At 43.6% G+C, this 27,029-nt stretch overlaps 5 protein-coding genes across 20 annotated transcripts; 3 read left to right on the top strand and 2 right to left on the bottom strand.

Moving 5' to 3' along the window:
- Positions 1-201: 201 nt before the first annotated feature.
- Rag1ap1 (recombination activating gene 1 activating protein 1) lies at positions 202-3,654 on the bottom strand. Of its 4 annotated transcripts, none has more exons than XM_031931639.2 (5): positions 3,546-3,654; positions 1,215-1,437; positions 1,043-1,120; positions 691-973; positions 202-617 (listed from the first exon to the last, which is right to left on the bottom strand). In XM_031931639.2, the coding sequence occupies exons 2-5, from the start codon at positions 1,289-1,291 to the stop codon at positions 399-401; spliced, it is 657 nt and encodes a 218-aa protein (XP_031787499.1). In that variant the 5' UTR covers positions 1,292-1,437; positions 3,546-3,654; the 3' UTR covers positions 202-398.
- LOC100114833 (leucine-rich repeat flightless-interacting protein 2) lies at positions 2,077-7,355 on the top strand. Of its 10 annotated transcripts, none has more exons than XM_032600705.1 (9): positions 2,083-2,925; positions 3,078-3,192; positions 3,835-4,041; positions 4,336-4,462; positions 4,542-4,681; positions 4,763-5,168; positions 5,255-5,380; positions 5,458-5,669; positions 6,176-7,355. In XM_032600705.1, exons 3-9 carry the CDS (start codon positions 3,958-3,960, stop codon positions 6,284-6,286), a joined length of 1,206 nt encoding a protein of 401 aa, XP_032456596.1. In that variant the 5' UTR covers positions 2,083-2,925; positions 3,078-3,192; positions 3,835-3,957; the 3' UTR covers positions 6,287-7,355. The 10 variants fall into 10 exon arrangements, with proteins under 10 accessions (XP_001608049.2, XP_032456596.1, XP_008217153.1 ...); XM_008218931.3 differs by having other exon boundaries at positions 3,832-4,041; XM_001607999.5 differs by lacking the exon at positions 3,078-3,192 and having other exon boundaries at positions 2,077-2,925; positions 3,832-4,041.
- LOC100114873 (26S proteasome regulatory subunit 8) lies at positions 7,305-9,641 on the bottom strand. Its single transcript, XM_001608005.6, has 5 exons — positions 9,315-9,641; positions 9,079-9,223; positions 8,370-9,007; positions 8,009-8,284; positions 7,305-7,929 (listed from the first exon to the last, which is right to left on the bottom strand). Exons 1-5 carry the CDS (start codon positions 9,330-9,332, stop codon positions 7,789-7,791), a joined length of 1,218 nt encoding a protein of 405 aa, XP_001608055.1. The 5' UTR covers positions 9,333-9,641; the 3' UTR covers positions 7,305-7,788.
- Positions 9,642-9,978: 337 nt separating this feature from the next.
- LOC100114912 lies at positions 9,979-26,465 on the top strand. Of its 2 annotated transcripts, none has more exons than XM_016989351.3 (4): positions 9,979-10,510; positions 24,572-24,739; positions 24,818-24,913; positions 24,997-26,465. In XM_016989351.3, the coding sequence occupies exons 1-4, from the start codon at positions 10,355-10,357 to the stop codon at positions 25,075-25,077; spliced, it is 501 nt and encodes a 166-aa protein (XP_016844840.1). In that variant the 5' UTR covers positions 9,979-10,354; the 3' UTR covers positions 25,078-26,465. The 2 variants fall into 2 exon arrangements, with proteins under 2 accessions (XP_016844840.1, XP_016844839.2); XM_016989350.3 differs by lacking the exon at positions 9,979-10,510 and adding an exon at positions 11,081-12,930.
- Positions 16,959-24,565, top strand: LOC103318015 (WD repeat-containing protein 63-like). 3 transcript variants are annotated; one of them, XM_008219062.3, is made up of 6 exons: positions 16,959-21,172; positions 21,239-21,717; positions 21,781-22,370; positions 22,431-23,226; positions 23,302-23,601; positions 23,670-24,565. In XM_008219062.3, exons 1-6 carry the CDS (start codon positions 20,917-20,919, stop codon positions 24,165-24,167), a joined length of 2,919 nt encoding a protein of 972 aa, XP_008217284.1. In that variant the 5' UTR covers positions 16,959-20,916; the 3' UTR covers positions 24,168-24,565. The 3 variants fall into 3 exon arrangements, with proteins under 3 accessions (XP_008217284.1, XP_016844834.1, XP_016844833.1); XM_016989345.2 differs by having other exon boundaries at positions 22,434-23,601; XM_016989344.2 differs by having other exon boundaries at positions 22,431-23,601.
- Positions 26,466-27,029: the final 564 nt, after the last annotated feature.

The raw sequence follows: 27,029 nt of genomic DNA, 5'->3' as shown, positions 1-27,029 counted from the left end.
CGTCACAAACGTCAACGCTAAAAATAGAGATTATGAGAAATTTTTCGGAGCCCGGGAATATTTCGTATAATAGTATGCCGGAATCTCGTGAACGCGTTGAGAAATCATGAATATTCGGATAAGGGGGTCATTTTAAGCGGAGACACTTTTAAAACCAACTTCCTCTTTCTACATTATTATAAATAAATAAATAAATATATATATATATATAATATACTTGTTTTTAGTTCAATCGTTCATTATGTACAAATAGTTATTAATACATATTCCTTAATTTCTAGTAATCACAAATTCGCAAGATTTCTTGGATTCCAAAAACTTGCTGTTTTTTATAATCTGCAATACCTATGTCTCTATAGATAAAATACTTTTTGAAAATAGATTCGTTTTTAAAAACATTATATCAAAAGTTCTTGATCATTCGCCTTCCTGTTTGGAAACACAATGAAAAGCGCCAGTTGAAATGCACTAAGAACGCAACCAAGTAGATTAGGAGTTTGAATGAATAAATCGTCGATGAGGCAGCCATACAAGAACCATTGACATGATGTGATGAAAGAAGCCATAATTACAGGGAATGGTAGACTCTCTGCGCTTTTTACTCTTATAACATGAGCCTGAAAAAAAGTGAAATGGATCACAAGTTATTAGCATTTGAATGAAGACTCATATAACAAGTCTTTTACTTACAAGCAATGTCATTGGTGAAGCAAAGAATAAAATTGTCAATGCGCAACTTATGAAACCAACTCGCTTGGTGACTAGATCTTGATCTTCTGCAGCAATCCAGTATAAGTACATGAATCCAATGAATGTCATTGCTAGGAACATCTGCTTTACTATGATTTTCTTGTGGATGGTGTAGATATAAAATGCAAAGGCATACAAAAATTGTAACGATGATCCAATAATGTTGACAATCATAACCGATTTATCTTGAATCAATATTCCATATAAGAGCCATAAACTGCATCTGAAAATAGTAAACAAATAAGGTAATAATCACCTCAAAAAAGTAATACAAATAGATGTTTTTACTCACGACATAAAGCAAGTTACAAATGTCATTCCAGAAGCATCTCCAGTTGATTTGTTTTTGGCAAATTTCATGCACACCAACCTGTTATTAACAGTGAAAGACAATCATCAGTTATATTCTTTTATTTGCATTGCATATATACAGTAACTAAAATATAGCAAACAAGTACACTTACGTCCCAGAAAGGAACTGTAAAATAGTGCATATTGATGCAGTACTGGCCAAAATGTCTCTAAATGCCTCCAAGTTCATCGTGGCAACTCAGAAAGTCATATTTTTCCAACTCAAGGTAGAAAACTGGATTAAATTAATCTTTATCATTCAAGTATGCAAACAAAAATTATGGTCGTCAGACATTAAATTAACTTGTTACACACTGAACACACACGAGTTACACACTGAAATAAGGAAAAACGATTGATTGTAAAAGAATAGAAGACTTACACACCTTTGCCACTACATTTTAATTACTAATTAATGCAAACTTATTTAACGTTAACGATAATAGTGTCAAGTTCGGCTTATCGGTGTATTGTTTTGAATTATGTCATAGGTTATGGAACATATGACTTTATACCAATCGAGCAACACGTCATCAGGTCGCATCTACCGATAAAACAGTTTATTGTTTCCATTATTTTGAATTTAGATTGTTGGCAAAATTGCACTTGACTGTGCTCAGGATTCTGCAGTTCGTACAATATACGTATATAGTGTCTAGAAAAAATCGATGCTAGCGCCGATGAAATCACTATCTTATATGGATATTTGCAAGCAGGATTCGTCATTTTTGCCGCATAAAATCGTAAATGGCAAATCATTATATTAGTGTTTCAAAGGAGATGACATCAAAACTTAATCGGAGATTTGGTCTCTATTTTTAAATCTAGCCATACTCCAAAATACATTTCGGAGCAGCCAATGCAGGAGCCAATAATGTATCGCCTCTCACTCATCTTTGGAAAAGTTGAAGCTATACTTATTAAAAAAAATATATAAATATACACTAGCATGTAGTTGTAGAAGGGCTATACATATAGTTAGGTAGCTATAGGAAAATCATCCCGTCTCTTTCGCTCTCGCGCAATCAGCTCCCGTACACACACCTCTATGCTGCCCGCATCCAAAGTGATAAAGAGAGAAAGAGACGGAAAGATTCAAGAGCACGACGCAGTGTGGCTGTATTGTATACGCTTGTGTACAGACTGCAGTGTACAAGCAACCAGTCGGCGAAGAGCTTATCTGCATGTGTGTGTGTGTGTGCGTGTATACATAGAGAATAGAACACACTCGTCGGCAAGTACCCAAAGCGGCTCGAAAATTCGCGGACGCATACGTCGCGGGGATTCCTCGTCCTCCGATTTCGATCGATCGTATTTATAGTGTCGCGATTTATTTTTACGTTTGCCTGCTGCGCCTCCACTACTTCTCTCTCTCTCTCTCTCTCTCTCTCTCTCTCTCTCTCTCTCTCTCTCTCTCTCTCTCTCTCAACTCCGTGTGTGTCTAGTTCAGAAGCTACGCTCTCTACTCTTTTTCTCTTTCCTTTCTCTATAAACTCTCTCTCCCTCTCTCTTCGCCGAGCGCGAGTGAGTGTGTCGTCGTCGTCGTCGTCGTCCGGTTAAACCTCTGCTCACGCACAAGATATCTAGGTGTGTGCGCTGATATATTACATCTGATATAATACGATGCGTTAAGTGCCTGGCACCAGGAGGCAGGAGTAGTCATGCTGCTCGTCGTCGCCGGCTAGAGAGCGGAGGCGACTGGACCGTGTGCAGACTGCAGAGGCCGAGTGGGTTGAAAGATCTCTATATTGGTTAGAAGGTGGTGCAGCGAGGAAGAGAAGCCCGCCCGTATAACCTACTATACTCGTCACGTCGCCCATCCTCGTGAGTATCTCCATCTCTCTCTCCTGCTCGCACCAATATAGATATAGAACCTATAGGTATATATACTACTATATTACTACTCATCCTTCCTCTCTCTCTTTCTCTCTTTCTCTCTTTCTCTCTTTCTCTCTTTCCGACCGTGTGTTACATAGCCCGACGACGACGGCGAAGCCGTCCACGTGGATAATATAGTCTCCTCGAGAAAGAAAGAAGCTAGGAACCTTGATTTCCTATTACGCGGACACGATTTCTCTCTTGCATGCGCAGGTAAGCCCGAGATTTTCCTCGAGCGCGAGCTTTATTTGGCAGTCGTTCTCTGTAGCTCCGTCTCTCTCTCTCTCTCTCTCTCTCTCTCTCTCTCTCTCTCTCTCTCTCTCTCACTCTCGTCTTACACCCCCAGTACGGTGTCTCTCTTTCCCGATGCTTCAGCAACTCGCTTTGACCCTTTTCAATGCACCTAATACAGCGAGAGACGACGGCTATTAGCAAGAAAAAAGAACGAGCCGCTCAATTGAGCTTAATGAATCGACACCTTGTTTTTCCGTCTTTCTCTCTCTTGCCTTGTGCGAATATGTACCTATAATCGGAGGCGAAACGCGGCTGCTGATAAAAAGCCTTACCATTCACTATAGCCAATTCATATACTCTTCTTTTTATCACCCGTCTGTCAGGATATTCTGATAAGCGTTAGATTCTCTAGATGCTTTTTCATCTATCACCTGTTTCACAGTACTTATCTAAATAGAAAGAAAAAGAGACACTGTTAATTTGTTTAAAGAGTTTTATGTCTTAGATTCAAATGGTAGGCTGCCTCTCATTCTGTCACTGTCCTTCCCTACCTCTATTTGTGTTTGTCTACGGTAATCTAGTTTACAATTGGGGCTTTATATTTGTGTTTGTCAATAGTAGTGTGCTGTCCTGCGATGATGTGACAGAGGTGTGCTGCTTCGCGAGACAGATTTGTCTCCAGTGGTGTTTGGTAATAAGAAAGGGTAGAGGATTCATTAGCACTCTGCCTTAAATTGCGTGAGAATGGAGACATCCGTGGCTGGACGACGAAGAACCACCACCAGGCATTCTGCCGAGGACCAGGCACTCGACCAGATTGCCAAAGAGGTACACATCAGCTAGCAGTGTCATTTTCAGTTTTTGATCTCATCATTAGTTTGTGAAAGCTTTTAGTAAGCTTTGATTTTGTGTTTTTTTTTGTGTTTTTTTATGTTCAATAATTTTATGTATTTGTGCAGCCAATATTTATGTGTCATTTTAATTCAATCAAAACCTATCTCTGCAGAAAGTCAAGATTACTTATCTACTGTATGTAGATAAATTTTGTGTGTATTTCAAGTGCAGAAATAGGTGATAAATTGTTGTTAAGATATTACTAAGAACATTTTCGTGATTATACAGGCAGAGGCAAGATTAGCTGCAAAAAGACAAGCTAGAGCTGAGGCACGAGAAATACGAATGAGGGAGTTAGAAAGACAGCAAAAAGAAGCAGAGGAGAATGCAGATAGAGTATTTGATATGTGTACAGGTAAATTGGATCATCAATTTTCAAATGTACACTTAAATAACAAAATTTTGCAGATTATTAATCTATTAAATTCCTACAGCAGACGCAAACAGAGCCATGAGGGTAACACCAGACCCTGTTCGTGCTTCTCGGCTTCTTGCAGGCACAAACAATTTTCAGTCAAGTCGAAGATCTTCTGAAGATTCTTTGGAAGATGCAGGTCTTGGCAGAGATCTTCGAGTATGTAGTATTTGTAATTAATGTTAAAACTTCATAAATGTATTGTTAAAATTAACTAAATGGAAATATTTAAATTTTTAGATAGAACTGAAAGAGTTTGAGGAGAAATTCCGTAAAGCAATGATAGCTAATGCTCAATTAGACAATGAAAAGTCTTCCTACAGTTATCAAGTTGATTTATTGAAGGATAAGCTTGAAGAGCTTGAAGAAATGACTGCCCAATTACGCCGCGAACTCAGGGAAAAGAATCGTGAAGCAGAGCAATCTAAGCGCCTTAGTCAGAGATTAAAAGAAGATTTAGACATTTGTAGGGCACAGCTTTTAGAAAGAGATACTCTAATACAGGAAAATGGCCTGGTAATAGTTGAAGATGAAGGCAGTGAAGGTGAAGAAACACAAAAAGAGAATGGACCTGTTGTTAGAAAGAGAGTACTAGTCAGTACAGAAGCTGCAGAATTATTACAAAATGCTGGAGAAGGTTCTCTAGGTATGCATATACATCTTATTGACGATAGTAATAAATTTAACAATTTTAATTTATCAAATAACAGTATTATTAAATTTTCTGTACAGATGTGCGACTGCGGAAGTTTGCATCTGAGAAGAAAGAGCAACAAGATGAAATTAGGCATCTCAGGCTAGAATTGGAAGAAGCAAGAAATAGAATGAGGCCTGAGAGATCCTCAGGTTCTGTGCTAGGTATATACATATCTTTTGCACTTGTATGTTAATTTTTTTTCAGAACTTTCATAATTTATAAGTGTTACTTGTTTTAGGCTTATCAGATTCAGAAGATGCTCAGAGAGAAGCTAATAAACTCTTGGCAGATTACAAGTTTAAGTTACAAAAAGCAGAACAAGACATGTCTACACTTCAAGCAACTGTAGCTAGATTGGAGAGTCAAGTAATTCGTTATAAGTCTGCAGCCGAAGCTTCAGAAAAAGCAGAAGATGAACTAAAAGTTGAAAAGCGGAAATTACAAAGAGAGGTAATTGAATACAGCCATTTAAAACAAATTAACGTAATAAAAAAAATAATTTAACTTTAATACCATTATTGGAACTCAAAACTCTTTTTAAATAAGTTAATGTAATATTACGCCTTGACGTTTAATCCTGCTGTGCTTTATTGCAAAGCCATCGAGCAGCATGCGTCATAGTGCGTTAGAGTCCTTGAAACCCAATATCGCAAAAATTACTATTTTAGAAAGATTCATTCAAGTTGATCAAAAAATTGAATAAAAGATATAAAGAATCAACGTTCAAGTATTGCAAGTTCTAAATATATTTCAATAACTGAGTTGTCATAGAATACTTTATTTTTAACAATGACGTAAGAAGCGAACGTCTTCTAATCTTCACACTCGCCTAAGTTGCATCCATTACTCATGCGGTTAATAGAAACTACTCATTCTTGCGTTATTGATTATTTTTAATATAAGAAATGTTTGCTAGAGAAACTAATTAGAGTTTAATTTTTTGAAAATATCTACAGGTTCGGGAATCACAGGGAAGAGTGGAAGAACTGGAGACGGCTAATTCTCATCTACAGCGACGTTTGGACAAACTGAAAAATGCTAAATCTGCCCTCTTGAAGGAACTGTGATAGTTCCGTATGCTCGCCTGACGAGTTTCATATGCTTCGAGAAGCGTGACATGTAAATACGAAAACGGAGGAAAGCACTACCTACTTAGCAAAAAGGTGTGCAAGAGAATTTAGTGAGCGTTTCGTGTTCATATGCGAGGCAAAGAAACCTTTCCCTCTATGAAGACTAATTGCGAAATTTTATCCTTATTTTCCTCTCTCCTTCTCTATTCTTTTTTCTTCTTTCTTTTATCATTGCGCCTATGTTTTACGAATCTTTTCATAGATCTAATTTATTCATAAAAGACTACGACTGCGTGTTTTCAAGATTTAAAGATAAAAAGAAACTAAGACTTTGTACCATTTGTACTGTTTGCATTTTCTATTTCGCCTCGATCATCGTTGGAACTGACTATGGCATGGATTGTAAAGAATCAACGAAAAGAAAGTTTAAGAGAAGAATATAAGAAACACAGTGCCTATGACGATTATCGAGGTAGAGTCCCAGTAAGTATTTGTACCAGAAAAAATGGAATTCCATCCAACAGTAGATTTTGCCACACCGAGCAGAAGCTACATTCCTGAAAATCGGCTTAAAACGCGGCCTACTCCACAAGCCACCTTACTAACGCGGGCAAGACTCTCTAATTAAATCCTTTACTTGTAATTATATCTTGGTAGGCATTAACTTAAAATGAATAACCACAATTGTATTTTAATTATTGGTGATTTTTTGTTTTCTCGCCAATTATCTGGTTCTCTAAGCGATTTTTAATGTATTTCGTCTGTATTATAAGATGTTTCTGTATTATAATGCGAATGCGTGTGTACGAGTTGTATCCGATGTAGCGCGTTTTACCACGATGTAAAGTGTACATCTTTCTTTCCCGCATGAACAGTCGACAACAGATACAAGGCGTTTGTTTTGTAAGTCTTAATCATTGTTTAAAGCACGAAAAAAATATATGTATATCTCGTTTAAAAAATCTTGTGAAAATTTCAGCCACGCGCAAAATTGCATTTGTTGAAGCTGACGAAATCGTGTTATAAAAGCTCTTTATTAAACAATTCATATTAACTAAAAAAAGTACAGTAGTTTGCTTTAATTATCTCAAAATTCCACACTTCAATACATTTCTATAGGTTAGTCAATGCTATATGCGGTATGTTTTTACCGCGCTTATACTCCAAGGATCGATCGTTAAATCAAGGTCAATATTGTGCATTATTGATGGAGAAATTAGTGAAGATTTTACAGTTCGTAAGTTTTGACAGTCCACATTCGTACTTTTCGAACAGATTTTGACGCTTTGTCCTTATGTTCGCAGAGGAGAAACGTCAAAAGCGGAAATAAAGAATAAGAGTTTCAAAGGCATTAGCAACCTGTAGTACATCTTACTTAAGTCTAATCAGTGATTTCTTGATCAATACCTTTTTATTTATACATATTAAATGAATTTATAAAATGTTTGCAACAATGAAATTAAATTATAGTTCATCAAATAAAGTTAATCTCGAGTTATTTATTTCCATAGCTTCTTAATCGACATATTCTTTTCCGAATCTTTCTGCATGACCTTTGCAACAGCCATCTCAAAGTCTTCTTGTGTAACGTGAACTCGGCGTTCTCTCAAAGCATACATACCAGCCTCAGTGCACACGCCCTGTTAAATAGAAACGTAAAAATCAGTCAATACGAAAAATAAACTCTGAAATTGTTGATTTAAATGATTTATAATTTACCTTAACTTCAGCTCCAGAAGCACCAGGCATAAGTTCGGCTATTTTTCTCAAGTTAATACCGCGCGTTAAGTTCATTTTTCTCGAATGAATCTTCAAAATGTCGAGACGGGCTTCCTCATTTGGTGGCGGGAACTCGATTTTTCGGTCAATACGACCTGGACGCAAAAGTGCAGGATCCAAGATATCTATACGATTCGTGGCCATGATAACTTTAATATTCTTTGTGGCTTCAAAACCATCTAACTGATTCAGCAGCTCCAACATAGTACGTTGTACCTGTTCAAATCAAACAAATTAAAATGTAGTATTGCTTAATTACAATTTATGAACATCAGCATTAGATGATCAAAATGATTATTACCTCGCTGTCACCACTAGATCCTGATTCGATACGAGAGCTACCAATAGAATCGATCTCATCCATGAAAATAATTGATGGTGCATGCTCTCTTGCCATAACAAAAAGTTCTCTGACCATACGGGATCCTTCTCCAATGAACTTTTGTACAAGTTCAGAACCTGAGACTCTGATAAATGTGCATTCAGTGTGGTGAGCCACTGCTCTTGCCAACAAAGTTTTTCCAGTACCAGGTGGTCCATATAGAAGAACTCCCTTAGGTTGAGCAATACCAAGAGCATCGAACAGCTCTGGATGCTTGACTGGCAACTCAATGACTTCTTTGATTTCCTTGATTTGCTTATCCAGACCACCAACCATTTCATAAGTCGAGTCAGGAACCTTTTCGACCATCATGAGGGACACAAGAGGATCGACTTTGTTGGGAAGAATTTTGTGCAGCGTGTAGCTTTCATTTCTCAAAGCTACTCGAGAATTGGGTGTAACATCATTGATGTCAATGTTCTTGTCCAAGTCGACAACAAACTTTCCTTCTGGATGGACCTTGACCAGAACCTTCTTTTTGTCCATGGGTTTTACAACCTCTCCAACGTAAGAACCCTGTTCTTGGAGAAGTTGGAGCTCTTCGCGGAGCATACGCACTAAAAATGGTAATTAGGATGTTTAGTTACCAATTACGCAGAAAAAAAGGAATTTTCGTGTAAAACCTTACCCTTGGCATTGAGCTCATTACGCTGTGCTTGTAAACGACGAAGGTTTTGACTTTTTTCGGCGACGATGAGCTGCAGCTCTTCGATTTTTTGGATGTAGTAGGGCTTGAAACCTTCGCCCTTCGACGTCTTCTCGTCGATTTCCATCTGAAAATCATAAATACATTTTGATGGCAAATAAAGCGACAGTAATCGTTAAGAATTTAAGGTTAGATTAAAATTGGAAAACAGCACCGACCTTGTTTGTCAACGTCATTTTGAATATTTTGATCCACAAAGGACTCCGGAGACCTGTAGATGAACTATGAACTCATGTAAATGCGATTGTTTATTGAGTACCTCGGCGAAAATTGAAAAACTGGAAACAAATTCCGAAGTGATTTCGGAAAATGCTTGTCACTGCGCGGCTACGGCCGATCTGGGAACTGTTCGCCTTGTTCCTAGAGATAAGAGATTAAATGAATGTACTAATTCTAGATTTCTAGGGACTTTCTTCGAATTCGCGTAGGTGTTTGAAAAGGCGCGATTTTTGAATGAGTGAATATTCAACAAAAACAAAATTGTTATTGTATAGTGATATGTGCACAGAATTGCTATAAATAGTGACTGCAGTAACATATATGATATAGAATAATACAAAATTAGCGGGATGAAACTGTATATTAAAAATTTTCCGAGTAAAAAATGATTCACGGAACCATCAGCGATCAATCATAAAAAGTCAATAACACGAGACTAACCACGTTCATATACGATATAATCTACATTCTTATCCTGAATCCTGAATCACACAACTTGGCCCCTCCAAAAAAAAAAAATCATTTCTCTCAGCCACAGGTGCCACAACAATCGCACAGCGGTCTCTCGCAGATAAGAAAATTTCGAGCAAACATCATCGTCATCAGCTGCAGAGCAGTACTTAGCGCAGCAGCTCGAAAAAGAGGCCGATAGACCCGACGCGACGGAAACACACCGGCGGCGGTGAGAAAAGGGAAGGGACACGTTTTGAGAGAGCGGCTATAACGGAGTAGGGTAGGGGGACGATCCCCATTCCCCGCGCTACGACGACTCTCGCGCGCGTTTAGTCTCGCGCGGTACGTATGCACGACCAGTAGTGTGTTCCATACATCCTGCACCTATATCACTTTATCCGTCGTCGTCGCGGTTATTCCTCCGTCTCTCAACAGGTGTTGCCTCGGTATACGTATAAAATTTTTTCTCTCGTTCGTCGTGCAGTACATACACATCGTCACTTCGAGGGAAATATAAAAACGAGATATGATGTCGGAAAGCGTGACGGTGACTGTTCAGGACGGCAGCAGGCCTGCCGGTGCGGCGAAACCAGGTGATCCCGGACAGGGCAGCTCCTTCGCTCTGAGATTCAACCCGCTCTACTTCCGCAGCATACCTGGACTTCTGAAGATCGCCCAGCTGGTGAGTGTTATGTATTTTCGATATCGCGTGTGCTTATTTTTCTTTGAATTTTCTCGTGCGCATGTGTGTATACATTGTGAGATCGGCGCATGGACACGCCTAAGTCTACGAGGGGAATTTTTAGCTCGACGGAAATAGTATATAGCTGCGCGTTCGGGGGAGGGCAGATCGAGCTTGAAGTTTACGGTTAGGTCATTGGAATTAGGGCTTTTTTATCGATTACGGAGTGTCTATCTATCGGTCAATATTTTCGTATTATACTCTCCATTGTCGGCGATAACAGCCTATATAACCGATTGCTCTCGGCAAATATTGCGACTTTCAGAATATATCTGCCGTGGATTGAGCAAATATTATCTCTCGACGGCGCAACAGGTAATGTTTTAGTATAGCCGTTTTCAAGACGATTTTCCTCGTACATCTGTATAATAAGTAGCAAAGACGTATCATAGCTTAAACCTCACCACACCCTTTCTGATCCTCCAATAAGCTGAAATCCCAGCAAATCAGTCTAACTGATTTTCTTTCTTTCCTTTTTTCCATTCAATCGCACACACCTTACCAACGATTTTTTAAAGCTATTCACGGTCTCGTATACCTGCAGCGCACATACAGCCTTCGACAAGTTCACGGCCTTAATTACGCGAATGGCTTTTACGGTTTTTTCCCCCTGTCGGACCCACACGTTTCTTTGGCGATTCATGACTCGCCGCTTTAGGAAATTGCGAATACAGGATTCCACTATAGTATACGTCGGCGCGTAAATCAATCAGTAAAATTAGCATCTTTTACTGTTAATCCTGTTCACTGGTCTCTAGAAAAATATTGGTCTGTTATAATTGCTCGAGAGATAGAGAAGCAGCGGCAGCAGCTTCCGTCGAATTATTTAGTCACGACGAATGCATAACGTCTCGTAATGGCTCATTAAAGCCCTTCCTGCATACTTTTCTCGAACTTGTATCCAAAGCTTCGAGGCTAATTATAGAAATGATTTAGAAGAAGAGCAGCAGAGAGATGTACAAGTCGGGAGTGAATCATCGCCATTATTGTCCTGGCTATTTCGTATACGGCCGACGTACTCTCCGCTGTAATTGAGCACGTAATAATTACGACCATATCATCACTCAGTCTCTCTCGTAATAACCATACGCCGACGTAATAATAATATCGCCCCGCAGTGTCAAGTTCGGTGTGCGGAGGAGGCCGAAATCGAGGAAAACAAGCATCGGGGATCGGTATGTCGTCCTTTATTTTGGCCTGACGTAATATACCACCGATACACGAAGATTCATCGCGAAAGAGAGCTTCGTGTTACCGCCCTGTACGCGCGTGGGCGTCGAGAGCTTTTTCTCCATTGACTATTTTATTTTCTCTCGAGATATTCGAGAATACACGCACGCTTTTATGAGAAGACGCTTTGTCACACTGTACTGTTCTACAAAAATCGATATGACAAGGAACTTTTCAGCCCCCAGTCGTCGGCACTGAAGCTCATACAGACATCGGGAAAAATCGAAGCAACGTGTCGTAAAATATCAATCTGTGTACAGTACCGGTGTTCGCATGTGTGTACGAGAGAGAGAGAGAGAGAGAGAGAGAGAGAGAGAGAGAGAGAGAGAGAGAGAGAGAGAGAGAGAGAGAGAGAGAGAGACTATACGGCCTACGGATTCTGTATCGGCGCTCGAACGAAACCGGTAGCTTACGCAAGCGTTTGTGTAGCCGGCAGCGATGACTTCAACGGCATTCCTGCATCGTATATAGGCGCGCCGACGACGTTGTTCACCCAGCTACGATCGAAAATCCACGAAATTCTTCGAGTTTTCTTCAAGCATGAAATTAAGCACGAATAACAAATTCCTCTCTCCAAGACATCCCCCTCGCGCGCGCGGGGGAGTCTAGCGATTTTTCACGGACACGTGTAGTAATTGCTTGGCTCCGAGTGTCTCATTGTGCGTGATAGAGTTTCAGGGCCGCGCGAAAAACCGCGGAACTCGGCTTCGGCGCCAGTATAGCCGGTTTTAAAATAAACCTCAGCCCCGCGCGCACAGCTCGCTTTCTATCTCTCTTCTATTGTGTGAGAGCGCGACAAGTCGCGCCTCCTCCGCGAATAAGCTGGAGTGTGTATAGTGCAACGCGTGTGTATAATATAGAAGGAGAAAACCTTTGCGATGTATACATGTATAACGGGCAGAAAAAAGGCGGCGTTCTATTTTCGAGCTAATGCGTTCGCGAGTGAATTGAAAATTCTAATCGAGCTTGCGATTTGTCGCTCAGAGCTGATTGAAATATTCTCAATGGAAATGCTTACGGTTGAAGCGAAGAAAAAAAAAACTCATCGTGTAATTGAAACGGAGGAAACGCGAAAGGAACAGCAGCGGCGCAGCAGCGTGACGTTAAACTTGCAGTTCTCGCGCGTAACGGTAAGCATCGAGCGCTACTACTTATACGCTGCACACTGCGGAGCGAACAGAACCGTCGAGACTACTATATGCTAGTCTACGCGCGCCGGCAAACGGTTATCGTTCCGGAAAATTCGAGGAGCTGTCGAATTCGGGGTCGACGATCTTCAGGTTGCTAATGAGGTGTCGATGCCTCGAGTTTTCCACTCCGTATACATTATACGTGGAAGAAAAGACTGGACGAAAAGCTCGCAGTGTGACAAACTCACGTATCGCAGAGTCACTCCGCAAGCCAGTGGATTACGGATTTGAGCGTGATTCACGATTTCCTTAAAATCCAAACTCCACTATGCGTGTTATATTCTTCACGGAATCGTATAGCGTCACTCCCACGCCTCTTCCGTTCGTTATCAGGCGTCCGTTGTCGCATTCACGAGAGATAAGCCTGTATACAGAATCGACGACGGCTCTTGATGGGCCCGCGGCGTTTTCGAGAAGATCCGCGAACGCTATATGTATAATAAAGAGAGAGAGAGAGAGAGAGAGAGAGAGAGAGAGTTTAGCGGTGCGCAAATGAGCGCGCGTGATCCGATCGTTCTCCAGCCTGTTGTTACCCCGCGAGAGATATCCAACTAATCATCGGATACGCCAAGAGATCGTGAAAGCCTGCTTTAATTCGAGACTCGTGCGTTTGCGAGTAATATACCCTCACGTGCGAGGGACTTCGATTTTTCGCGCTACGTACAATGCCGTTCCTCCCTAAGGTCGGCTGTAGGTATTGAATTTGTCATGAACTTCAACGCCGACGGTCAGCTGTTGTCGAGCCTATGGGTATCGACACAGCGAAGCCATCAGTAGGATCGTGTCTTCTTCGATTATAAAAGAGAACATCGACCCAAAAGGCAACGCACGTGTATATACTTACGCCGCTGACCGATTCTCCCAAAAAGCCGATTGAAAAAGCAACGGGATGTCTCGAGAGAGACACACTGCTGCACATCCTCCTCGAAATTCCAGTCGCACGCGTGCCACATAGCTCTCTATGAGAACTACAAACGTTGCGCCTTCGACGACGCGACGCAGTGAAGAACGGTATCGAAGAGAGCGTATACACACGTCTCATTAAGAATTCAATGTGTCCTTGGACGCTTGTCGTCGCGAGTCGTTGTGCGGAGAGATAGCGACGACGACGACGACGACGACGACGACGACGATGCGGCGAAGAGTCGTTACCTCTGATTGCTTTGCTTGCATATATATATTTTCAGATTTTTATATTCTCTTAATCTTGTGCTTGTCGGATAGGAGTTGAATGGCTACGTTTTGGCGCGAAATTTGAGTGAAATGTGTGTCGATTAATTTTATTAATACGTATAAGCAATTGACTTCTGGTCGTCGATAGTATCGCTGCGCATGTTTTCGTTATTATTGTTTTCTTATCGCAGACACCTCCCATTATCGTGTCTAATACTCGCTGATATAGCTCACCTCGTGAATCATGCACACAGCTTGCGATTATCCTACTTTATTATACTTAAAAAAAGCAATTACCTCATAAATTAATACTCTTTGAGCTTCTCGCCAATTTTCGTAAAAAAAGAACAAGATGTCAACGTCGTGCCAAAAGCTCGTCTCTCTACGAGAAAAGAAAAGAAACGAGAACTTGGCATCATCAGGGTATACATATATATAAAAGAGCGAAGCGTGTGCATTATACGACACGCGACTCGTCGCGCTGGACTTCCGCTTCGTATCTTCCTGACACCACCTGCAGCAGCGTCTGCTTCTTTTCTCTCGAGTCAAGCGACAGTCGCATATAATACGCTATAGCTGCGCGGACGCGATGATATACATAGTAGAGTCGAGCTTCCGCTTTGGCCTCGTTGTCACACTGCGCACACCGAGTGTGCTGTGGCTGGATTAGGAGAATGAACTGTCCCATGATAGAAGAGCTTGTATGCGTTAGTAATTTTTACTAATAATTACACACGTCACACTCGGTACATCCCATCGTGTGACGCAAAGTAATTCACACGCGCGATGATTCCGGTCAGGGTGACTGCGCGAGAGAAAGGTACTTAGAGACCTATAGCCGCTGCTCGTGCTTTTCTTCGCGCATATAACATACCTTATGTGTACAGCCGCGCATAGCTCAAAGCTAATCAGCGGCGATCGTCGCGTGGGAAACGCCATACCGTCGCTCTCGATATCTGTATATTCCCGGACGGGCGAGCGAGCGAGCGACTATATTTATCGATTGCGCCGAGAGGCGGGACAGACCCTCTCTTTCTCTGGCCACCCGCGCGCGAAAATTAGAGGTTCGGCTTATGGCCTGTAAAGCGTGCTTGTGTACTTTCTGTCTTGCCGTGTGTCTTATTTTTAACATCGAGAAGAACATAGGTACGAGTGAACTTGAGCTTGAACAAAGCTCGGAATTTTAATTCTATTGCTCGGCTTAATCTATAGAGCATCAGGTAGCTCTCTTTAAGCGATTTCTGGCAAGCGCCAGGACGTACGAAGCCAAGTATGTGTCCACAATGCATCATAAACCTCGATTTCTATATATGCTTATACACATGTCACAATATTGTTTTCTCTCTTCAAATATCCCACCCGTCGAGCGTCGCGCGTAACAGGTGTCCGGCAGCCTTCGCGAGAGAAAAAAGAAAAATATCTCGACGTTTTCCTTCTACACATGCCAGAGAGCGAAAAATCGTGTCTGTTATTGCTCTCTTCGCATTCCTCCACTTAGCTGCACGACAAATCTGCACGATATGCTCTCCCTCTCTCGGCCTGTGCTATATAGACACATAAATCGAATGGATGATCGGATTGCGCGTATTATATGTGTGTATGCTCTCGGGTATATAGTCTTTTTTGTCTCGCGATTAGTCACCCCTCTGCTCTGGCTAATGCGTGTGTATGTCGCAGCTTTATTATATACATATAGGTATACACCGTGAGATAGAGCTTTAAATGGAGCGGTTATGCAATCGCGGTAATGCGTTATTTTTATAAGTTAATTCTTCGATATTTTTATTCATAAATTATGCTGTTGCGTTTTACGGGGAAATGATTATTGTGTATCGATTATCGGAGTGCAGCTTGCTGCTGACGGAGTCACGTGTTATTGGTGTAATAAAAGCGTGCTTTTAAGCTGTAAAATCGATTCTATAATAATACGACGTGTATAATCGATGCCATAATCTGCCGATGATTATACCCACGAAAAACGTATTTTTCCTAACGCTCGACGCAGAGATAAGCTCATAGACATATAATGGGCACGAGAGAAACATTAAGAAAACGATCAGCTTATAAAATCGTTATGGTATCTATTTTTAACGATCGAGAATATCAATATTCCAATAAGTAGGTCAAAGCACTCATCCCGATAGTTTCAAATCGCCGCGCATACCACCTCACCCACACACCTGATTCACACACATCTCAAATCCCCCAAAAACCAGCAATTTCGCAAGGACGATCCCGAAGGTCACAGTGTAGCAGTCCGTTTACGGTCACCCGGCGACTTCCTTATCCCACGCGTAATTGTACGCACCGACGAAATGAAACGCGTGGGTGTCGACAAATTAGTTGCGCAATAGATCCGCCTATGCGATATGGATGCTGCGAGAGAGATCCAAGTGGGCCGCGATGACGACTCGATCACCCTCTTCTTTTTCCTCTTCGCTCCGCTGATATTGTGTCTTTGGCTTTACTATATCCGATGGGATGACGTTCCGTCCGCGAAACGACGTTTACTTTATACTGTACACAGCCCCGCTATTTTTGAATTTTCACGGCTTACGCGCGCATAGGCTCCGCACTCGCATCGTTGAAAGAGAATATAGGTTTTTCGATTGTGTATGTGCATCAGGAGGTTTCGTGAAATTTTCTAAAAATACGCTCGCGGGATTTTCTACGGTGCAGCACATTGCGTAATACGCTCTCGAGGTTTACAAACGTATACCTCGCGGAGCAGCGTTTAGTGCGCGCGGCTAATATATGAATTATTAGTCGCGCTGCTGCTGCATGACGCACGTCATTCTGTGTGTGTGTGTGTGTATAGCTTCTTTTTTTTCTCTTCCGACGATGCTGAGAAGAGACGAGAATTGCGAATTCAACGCTGCGATCGTCGCTGGAATATAATTCATCTCACTTTTTGCTCGCCTAAAAAGACCGCATCGGCTCTGTAAAATCTCCTCCGCCAAATCCGTCGCTTACACACGCACACATTCGCGACTTTCGCAAGGCCGCGATTCGCCTACTTATTTCTGTTCGCGACGGCTCTTTTTCCGTTCGTATATAGCTATACTAGCTGCTGTATGTATAGAAACGCGTCGCGCAAACATCGAGGGAAAGATGTGCTCTATGGTGTGTCGTGCAGCGTAGAGTATGTCCTTGTGCTATGCAGCGTTTGATTTTTAATACGTATCCTGTCGGAAAAAACTAGAACGTGTGTGAGTACATACACGTGGCTTTTTTTTGTTAATGATATAATCGATGATCGTTTCTTGCTTGTGCGCGAGTATGTTTCTTTGGGACATGACGACGCTTCGCCTTGGAAAATCACGCCTCGGAATAGAACGCGATTTTTCACACACGAGCTATTACAAAAATCAAACTTGACCTCTTCCATTGCCGCAGAAATTGAAAAAAAGCGAATCGAAAGCAACCTGCACCGGCTCATTCGTCGTTCCCTCGACCCACATACTCCCGTCGCGGAAAAGTGCGTACGAAAGAAGGAAAAAAGGATGTATACGTGCAGGCGTTACTCGAGATTCTCGGAGTGAAATGACGCTGTATATCGGTCTCTGAAAAACGGGACAACCGGTTCGGAGGAGAAGCTCTAGGCGACCGACGACGAGTTTCCTCCTCCCATATAAGATCGCCTCGTAAAATTTCCAACTCTCGGCCAAAATAATTCTCTCGTACAGCCTTAAGCTCAGATATTGGTATAAGTACACTCGGGATCGAAAATTTCGAAAATCACACTGGAAGCCATCCGGCAAAGGAAGTATAAGGCCGCCGCGCCTATGCGAGAGTCCTATAGCTCGTGATATCGACATAAATGGCCGCGTGTGCGCTGCTGTGTTATACCGTTACTTAGGCGCTGCACTCGCGAGAGAGAGAGAGAGAGAGATGTAAATTACACGCGACGTGGATATAGAAGGACGAGAGTGTTGTGGTGTACGGGATGATTTGCATATTCGCTTGGTATTATCGCGGATATTTTATAAGGGTTTCGCGCGAGATTTTGGATTATTCGAAAGTACAAACGACTATATCTGTGATTTCATAAACTGGGCTTGAACATTTTAGCTTGAACTTACTGTTACCTAAGCGTAGAAAGTCAATCTGCGGCGAACGTTTAAGTTATAATTTTTAATCAAGAGGAGAGCTCGCTATATACGCCGTGACATCGGATTTAAAAAAAAAAGATGTCGATGTCTGTGCACTACTGTGACATCATCGAGGATTTTTGTAATGCGCCGCGCGATATAATACCGTCGTAAATTTATGCTCGAAAGCGACTTCGCTCGTTATTCAAATGTGCGCCGTAAAGAAAAACTGATAATTCTGATGTGCGAATTGAGAAACTGTACACCTGTTAACACTCGGAAACTTAGTAGCAGATAAAAGGCTCGAAGAACTTGAAAAGATCCTTTTTCTTTGCCTTCCGGCGTGGAGAAAAGAGGGACGGAAGTGTCGGGGGAGAAAGACAAACACAGAGACGAGAAGAGGCTGTGCGTATAACGGTAACTCTTTTCCGGCGATTCATCGGTGACGCTCTCATTAATCCAAGAAAGAGCGCACTGATTAACCGGAACCATCGATCCAACCCAGCTGAAATACACAATAATCTCTCTCGCCAATAACGCGAAATTTCGCCGAAACATCATAAAAACCGACGCCTCTCTTACGTAATGCCGCAGTTGAGAGATCATTTATTCTTACACTCCTCGACTAGATACTAGAGAGAGAGAGAGAGTTAATATTAACGCTAATTACAGATACTCTTCTCACCGTAAAAACGACAATTTCGCAACAACAATACCGATGCGTAGTCGTCCTCGGGATCAACAGGGAAAAGAAATGAAACCAACGCCGCGGTGACACAGATGCGAATTGTACAGAAGAGTCGCTCTCTTCGGCGCTGCAGCATGTAGGTCATTGGCTCTTTCTCGTCGTGGCCGGCGGCGTCGTTCCTCCTCTTATTCTCGCTCGCCGTGCAGAGGCGCGGCTCTCTCTCTCTCTCTCTCTCTCTCTATACACGCGCGCCTTGCGTTATACATCCGACGCCAGAGTCGAAGACGAATCGAAGGGCTGTTATACACGACTGACCGGAAACGAGGCTCTCGGTGTGGGTGTTTATAGGAAGAAGCTCCGAGTCGATGATGTCATGGCCGAGAATAATTGGTCTACGGCTTTTAGGGGAATTGAATTTTCTCATCGTATTTACGAACTGTCTTGCGGGAGAGATTGATATTTAATGGAGCGAAGAACGAAATTTAGGAGAGTCGTGCGTGTATATATAGGCGACGCTTGTTTTCGCCTATTTTTAGCGGCGAGACGAGGCGCGGCGCGGGACTGTAAGCCGTTTTCATAGCGAGATGCGGCTATAGAGGTTTTCGAGATGAAAATGCCGGTTTTCTGCGATTATTCGATCGATGTGAGTATGCTGGAGCGACCGATGGAAAATATAGGTTTGGTTTAATGAATAGCTGTAGCTGGATTTCTCGAAGTACTAATTACCGCGTCGTTATTCTGAAATCTTTAATAATCCACTTTAACCGCACATGTGCGCATAAATACTGTGATATTTATCTATAAAAAGCGTACTTTACTAACTCAAAATTTACAAAACCCAAAACAAAACGAGCAGACAGAGTAAATAAATGTGTAACAGAACACCGTCTCTCTCTCCCTCTCCACATCAACAAGTTCTAAACGACCGCTCGATGCACATCGCGCCGACGTCGCTATCGTTTTTCTTCGTCGCAGCTCTTTTTTTACCAACATTTATATTTAGCCACGTGACATTCGCGCGCCGACGGCGCTGTATTGGTGTAGCTCAGCGAGAAAAAAGATTCTTCCAGCCTCGAGACACGATCGATGCACGATTCACTCGTCGCTGATGTATGTTTTGCTGCATGGAAGAATTACTCGAATTACATGAACTTTTTACACAGAAAATGAAAAAGTAAAGCGTAAAATACAATCCAGATGCAATAACGTGTCCCGTATGCCATTCTGTTTATTTTCGATTACCGCCACAAGTAGCCCATTTAGACCCGCCACTTATTTTTATTCTCAGTCTACTCCGCGCGCATTTAGCCGCCGGTCTTTTACTTTTTGCACGACTCTCTCGTGCTGTTCTTACATTAAGCACATGCACAAGCTGTCGTAGTTTTGCACCTGCATTACTCTCAAAGTCTATATTCGAACGAGTAGTTCATTATCTTTTTACGGCCTTATATAAACAGGCCGAATTCGGAAAGGCAAGAGTGTGACCAGACTGACTATATAACATTTATCAATCGAAAATCTAATTTTACCCATATACACGTATATCGTCCAACACAGACATACACGGCGCTAAATAAGAAACCTCACTCGTGGTGAAAGTGAAATTCTTATACACATATCCGAGTCCAGTTGAACTGCATACCGCCGTCGGCAACATCACAATGCACCGACGGCAGGTTCTCGCGTGCGGTTCTTGTTGTTACTACCGGTGATTACGTTCTTAGCGGCGCTTTGAGTCTGAAAACGAGAGGAGAGAACTTTTTGCGGAAGCTATGCTTTACATTGTGGCTATGTAACGCACAGGCACATACATCAGCGCGTCTGCCTTTACTCGTATACTTTTACGAGAAAGTTTGACGGCGAAACTGAATTTTCACAACGAGACACCTGCGTTGTGCGTATCCACGCGGCGGCAAAGTTGGATCGATCGCCGCCGCCTGCTCGGCGCCTGTGTACGTATAGCTTCCAGTCGACATGACGGCTCCGAGCTTGAAACGCACACCCCCGAGGATATCCGGCGCCGAAATCGTGCGTCTGACGCGACAGCAGCAGCTGAGACTGGGCTGCGCTGTCGAGGTGCACGTCTTCCTGGAGTGTCCCTACGCTTTTGTGCCCAGGAAGCTTTTGCTCGAAGAAGCGAACGAGACTCTCGCAGCGAAGATCAAGGCGTTTGACGTGGACGACCTGCTGCTGGGGTACTCCAAGGAGAAGATCGAGACCGAGGATTATGGTGTGTGTGTGAGCCTTTTTCTAAAATTCACTAAGACGAACAAACCACAAGGGTGATCTCCTTCAGGAGACTTCCTGGTCTGCCTAACGGAGGAGTCGACCCGGGCGCTGGTGTTCCACAATCGCAGAGTCACCAAGAATCTCCTCGACCGTGTCCGCGACGAGATTATCAAGCAGCCGAGACCATGGCTGGACCAGGGCTCCGGAGACTTTCTCAACGACGCTTTCCTCCGCTCCAATCGTCCGCTGCACGAGATAGATGTTGCTCTGCCGGTCTCGGAACTCCGGCGTCGACGGAAACTCACCGACCGTCCACCCGATCATCCGAACCTCAGGGACGGCTACATCGAGTTGGTACCCGTTCACGAGAGCTTCGAACACGTGGAGCTGACGAGGATCGAGAAGACGTGTCAGACGAACCTCGAGGGCAGGGACGTCGTGGCGCAGACGTATCCGGGTAATCCCAAGAACCAGTGGACCCAGTACGAGCTTGAGATCCCCGAGGATTTCGTCGAGATCTGGACCGTCGTTGAGAAGGAAGAACAGGTGATGCAACCCTTGCAACGTGACTTTTCTCGATGAACGAAGAGATTAACCACCTGATTGCAGGAGAACCCAAAGGACGAGCAGCAGAGCGAACGCTCAAGCTCATCGTCGAACAGAGAAGAGGAGAAGAAGCCGACGAAGGAGGAGATACAGCTGCTGCAGAAGAGAAGATCAGCCGAATGGTGTGAGTTGAACGATTTCCTGAAGAAGAACTCCTGCAGTATGATCGACGTTGTGGCGTTCAACGCGTCGACCAACCTCCACACCAACGATGTTGCGAACCTTGACGGGGCAGCTCTTCACCGGGACTCGATCTTTGTCGAGTCCCCTGGAGACTACGAAGAGAAGGTCAGTCTGATCGACCTGAAGAGCGTCGGGGACAGGTACCTGATATCTGCTTCCTGGCACTGCGAGATGGAGAACGTCATCGTCTGCGCTTACCTGGACCCTGAGGCTATGGGACAGTCCCTTCTGGCTCTGTGGTCGCTGGACAGTCCGCTGAGACCGAGAGCCCTTTTGAAGTGCGAGGAGAGACTCGCCGTGGTGTCGTTCTGTCCTTTGAAGGGGTTCGCGAACGTCATCGTTGGAGGCTGTGCGGATGGGAAGATCGTGGTGTGGGAGATCAACGAGCGTATGCTGACTGGCGAGGACGTGTAAGTACACGCGATTTTTCGAAAAAGATCGGTACGAATTAAAAAAAGAAATCTCCAAAGCAGTCGCAATCGAACACCACCGCTGATAGAAGCGACGATCGCCGCATCCGGAGAAAAATCCCAGACTCGGAGCGTCACTATGCTGCAGTGGCTGCCGCCCTGGTGCCGTCTTGAAACCGACGGTAACTTCCAGCGCAACACGGGCAACTCTCGCAAGGCCTACTTCGTCACGTCCTCCTTCGACGGCAGCGTCTTCTTCTGGAGCCTCCCGCCGGCTCTGTCAAATCCTGCCGAGCTCCGAAGTCCTCTCCACCTGACGATCTCCCCGATCTACCAGCTGATCGTCGAAGACCAGAACGCGAAGACAGCCACGCGCATACCGATCACCTGCTTCAGTCTCCCGCTGGCGAAGAACGAGGAGTCCTCGAACCTGAGCATACGGGACCAGGCCGATCTGGAAAGACTCAGACGGATCTTCTTGGGTACCAGCCTGGGAGAGGTGTTGTGCTGCAGTTGGGAGAGCCAGACCTTCGCGGTTGACCTTACCGATCGCGAGAGCTGCAAGGTGATCGGCAGGTGTTGCTGGCACGACGGAATCGTCAGGAGCATGACCAAGTCACCGCATCTCGACGACGTGTTTTTAACCGTCGGCGGAAGGGTGTTTGCCTTGTGGAAGGAGGACCTGGCCGAGGCGCCGATCTTTCAGAGGAGATCGTCGGACTGTGGTTACGGAGAGGGATGCTGGACTGGCAGGTCAGGACTTTTTGCGATCGCCAGACTGGATGGCTGCTTCGAGGTGTGGGATCTGAAAAGGAGCTCCGAGAAGCCGGTTCTACTGCAGACCGTCTCTGGAAAGGTGTCCATTATACTTTCTTCTTTCAATAGTAATCCTAAGAACTATATCGATCTTATTAACGTTAACGCGATAAAGCTGAGCGCCAGCATTTACCCGAACCCAACAGGTATCGCTAAGAACCTATTGGCAGTCCTGGACGGTCCGTCGACACTGAGAATATTCGTAGAACCAATTGAAAAGGTCGCTGATGAGGACCTAGAACGAGTCGAGTGGTTCGAAGAGTTCGCCTGGCGCGAGACCAAGCGCAAGCTCGACTTCAGCCGCTGGCAGGACGACTACCTTCGACAGCATCCCACGGCTCTGCGACGCAAGGCCGAGAGAGAACAAGCCGAGGCTACCAGAAAACATCGCGAGGCCCGTGAGAAGTTCCTAAAGGTCGATTCTGAAATAAAACTAATCGTCGATCTCTTACGCACTGATATACGTTTCTATAATCGTAACAGGAGCAAGAGATACTGGCTCGTCAGGAAGCCGAGCGTAAGCTAGCCCGTCGACGCGTCTCCAAGTCCGCGATCTGGCGTCAGAACGAAGAGAAGCGCGCTGAAAGTATCCTCCTACAGAAGAAGAACTTCGTGCCGTCGGAACTCGACGAGAAGCGTCGACCGTTGGTGGAACTCGAGGAGCAGCGGAGAACTCGATCTCGCAAGATCCGCGAACAACTGAGCCGAGCCGATAAGATCTTGGAGAAGAAGCTCGTCAGGGAAGTACCCGAAGCTCGACAGCTCGTCGAGCCTGTCACCACTGAAACGTCCGAGAATTCCGTGGAGAAAAAAGACGAGGAGAAAAGGCAGATGACCAGCGAGGACCACGAGGCGGAGTACAGGAGGATGAAGGAAGAGATGGAGACGAAGATGAGAACCGGAGCTTACACGCCGAGCTTCGACTGGGCCAAGGCTATGCTGGCTGGGGAGAAGAGAATGAAGCAATTGAATAATCGATGAATGAACGAACAATAAAGATTTTTTTACTTCGTCTCTCGAATAATGCATTGTTTAGTCTGTCTGCAATATTCCTCTTAATCCGTAATCCAAGCCGCCGAACCGCACAGTCATCCGAGTTATTGTGCACGCGAACCTCTTTGCGAAGAGAGCACATGCAGCTTCGCGTTCTCCGCTATCTCAGCCGGCTTTTCGCGGTATAATGTCACGCCCGATAAGATAAGCGCACGCGTATACGTATGCGCGGCATAAAAAGAATTTTTTTCGTTTTCTCCGATAAAGGAAGAATGGCGCGCAGGTATACACACATAGAGTTTGCTGAATGAATGCGTATAGAACAACTGCGGATATTTGAAAGCTATATAATTGGCAAATCGACTAATAATTGCATCCTTGAATTTTTCCAGATACTGGGCATCATCTGTCTCGCCTGTGGTTCTCCGGCTCTTTATGGCGGTACCCATTGGTTCCTCTTCGTCGCATCGACGGCCTTCTTGGTCACCATCGTCTGGTGCGTCATCTACCTGATTTCCCTGCGAGAGGCCCTCAAGTTACCCATCAATTGGATACTTTCTGTAAGTCGTTATAGTTTTTCGTTGAATTTTTTTTTCATTCTTTCTCGTATATTTATATTTGGCATTCTCGATGTACAGGAACTGATCAACTATGCCCTCTACACCTTGCTGTACTTCACGGCGTTTGTGGCCGAACTCGCGAGTGCCTTTTGGGCGAAACACATCGTTGCTGGGGTGAGTGTATACTTGATTTCATGATTGATCCTCAAATCCTTCAGTTATATAGTTTAATAACGAATGATGTGCCTAAATTTCAGGTCTTTGGCCTGCTGAACAACGTGGCCTACGCAGCCAGCACGTACTTCCTCTACCTCGAGTGGCAGAACAGCCGGCAGTGAGCCTCGAGGCAGCGATAATCCACCAAACAAGCCGCGATCTTCGAACTGAGCTGCAGTTGCATACATGTTGACCCGCGCAATTAGTCGATTTGATTATCGACTGCTACTTCGCGCCTCATCGTCATCGCGTCGTCGTCGCTACAAAACAGACATCTACCGACGCACACACGGGCTCGACGACGATCGATCACTCGCGCGCCTATGTCTACATCTTTTACTGCTATTATTATATTTACGAGGAAATTTTGTTTTTCTAATTTTAAATTATTTTTACTACTATCGACACTGTATCTAGGACCGATATTCACCGTTGCACGCGCGCATACCATTGTACAAACTGCGACGCTCCGTTTTACACCGCATCGACGTGACATGATCTTGTACACCTCGTTTTTTCTCTGTCACTCTGACTTCGGTTCTTATCGTTGCGACGAAATGAAACGTAAGTGCGAGTCGCTCGAGACTCCGTCCAAGAATGGAATTTTGATTTTCTTTATTGTATACTCAACATAATCTCCACTGCTGCACACGTGCGCGTCGACGAGGGAAGACGAGACGCGCAGCCCGACTTATGTATCGCTTAACCGAGTGCCTTATATAACACACTAAAAGAAGATGATTAAAATCACGGAGACTTGTTCAATTGCAGCGTGCGTGTGTGTGTGTGTGTATACAAGCTTATTATATACTATTATGTACCGAGTCGATCGATCACCATTGTGTTTTCTTACGCGCATATGTACGTAAGTCCGTTTTATTTTGTAATTTATATAAGTCGATCGTATATGTATCTTACATGTATGTATACTGTACAGAGAGATATATATTGGGGGGATGTTTTTTTTTCGTCGATCTTTTGAAATGCATGGACGCGAGGCAGCGCACAAAGAATAGAGTACGGGATGCGTCGGCAGATCCCGTCGAACTGGCATATATCGGGCCAATGCGACGGGATTCGCAGAAGTTTCGAGTGAGAGAGAAAGCTGCATTTACTAAATATCGAGAGCGACGTCATTTTACCGAGTATATAACAGAGAAATATATATATATATATATTTGTTACTTGTTAAAAGAAGATATATAATAGCGGAGTTTTATGATATATGTAAAAGTAATATTATATTATATTAATACCATACTGTACGATTAATAATTAGCAGAAGAGTTATATGCGTTCGGCCAAGCGCCCGCGAACGATTCTCGCTTTGAAAGCGGGGTTCGATCGGCGGTGCGCAGATTTGCTCTACTTTTTTTTTTAATAATTTTTCGAATAATGTCTCTATTTATTGTCTTCAAGTCGCTATCATCATGTGAAAAAAGTACGAACAAATGAGAAAAACCAATGCATACATACATAACAAACGAAATAAAGATTTTAACGTTGAAAAGCCGAAGTTTATTGTGTATCCGTGATATAACGGCAGCGTCAAGTTCAGCTAAGAATTATCCACGTCGTATCGGATATCCATACATCATATATGCAGTGTTTACCCTTTCATATTAACTGATAGTTTCTTGATTATAAATGGACGACTTGGATAGGGCTTATCACAAAATAACCGTATAACACTTTATTTAATAAAAGTAGTCTAAAGTTTATTCAGTAGTAAAAATCACAAGTGACGAGAGTGGCATGAGAGTTCGACTAGTCTCTAGCACGGTCGGGAGCAAGTGGAAGAGTTAAACGACGCTATCAAATGAGTACCCGCGGATTATATAATACAGTAATACGTGAGACAATAATGTACGCATGTAATAAGCGCACGAATAATTCAAAATGTCTCATCATTAACTACACCAGCAGATACGAAAAATCCCGCCGACTCGACAAGTCTCTCATAGTTTTATCTCTCAACGCAAGTATAAAGCTGTCATTCACAAAAAAAACTTCGATCCAACGCCATACACTCCCCCCAAAACATCGAGCAAAGTAAAAGTCCTCCCAACAAGGC

This window comes from Nasonia vitripennis, chromosome 5, assembly GCF_009193385.2.
Source record: "Nasonia vitripennis strain AsymCx chromosome 5, Nvit_psr_1.1, whole genome shotgun sequence".
Lineage (NCBI taxonomy): Eukaryota > Metazoa > Arthropoda > Insecta > Hymenoptera > Pteromalidae > Nasonia > Nasonia vitripennis.
Note: the sequence above shows the minus strand (reverse complement) of the source record. Positions and strands in the feature narration are given on the sequence as shown.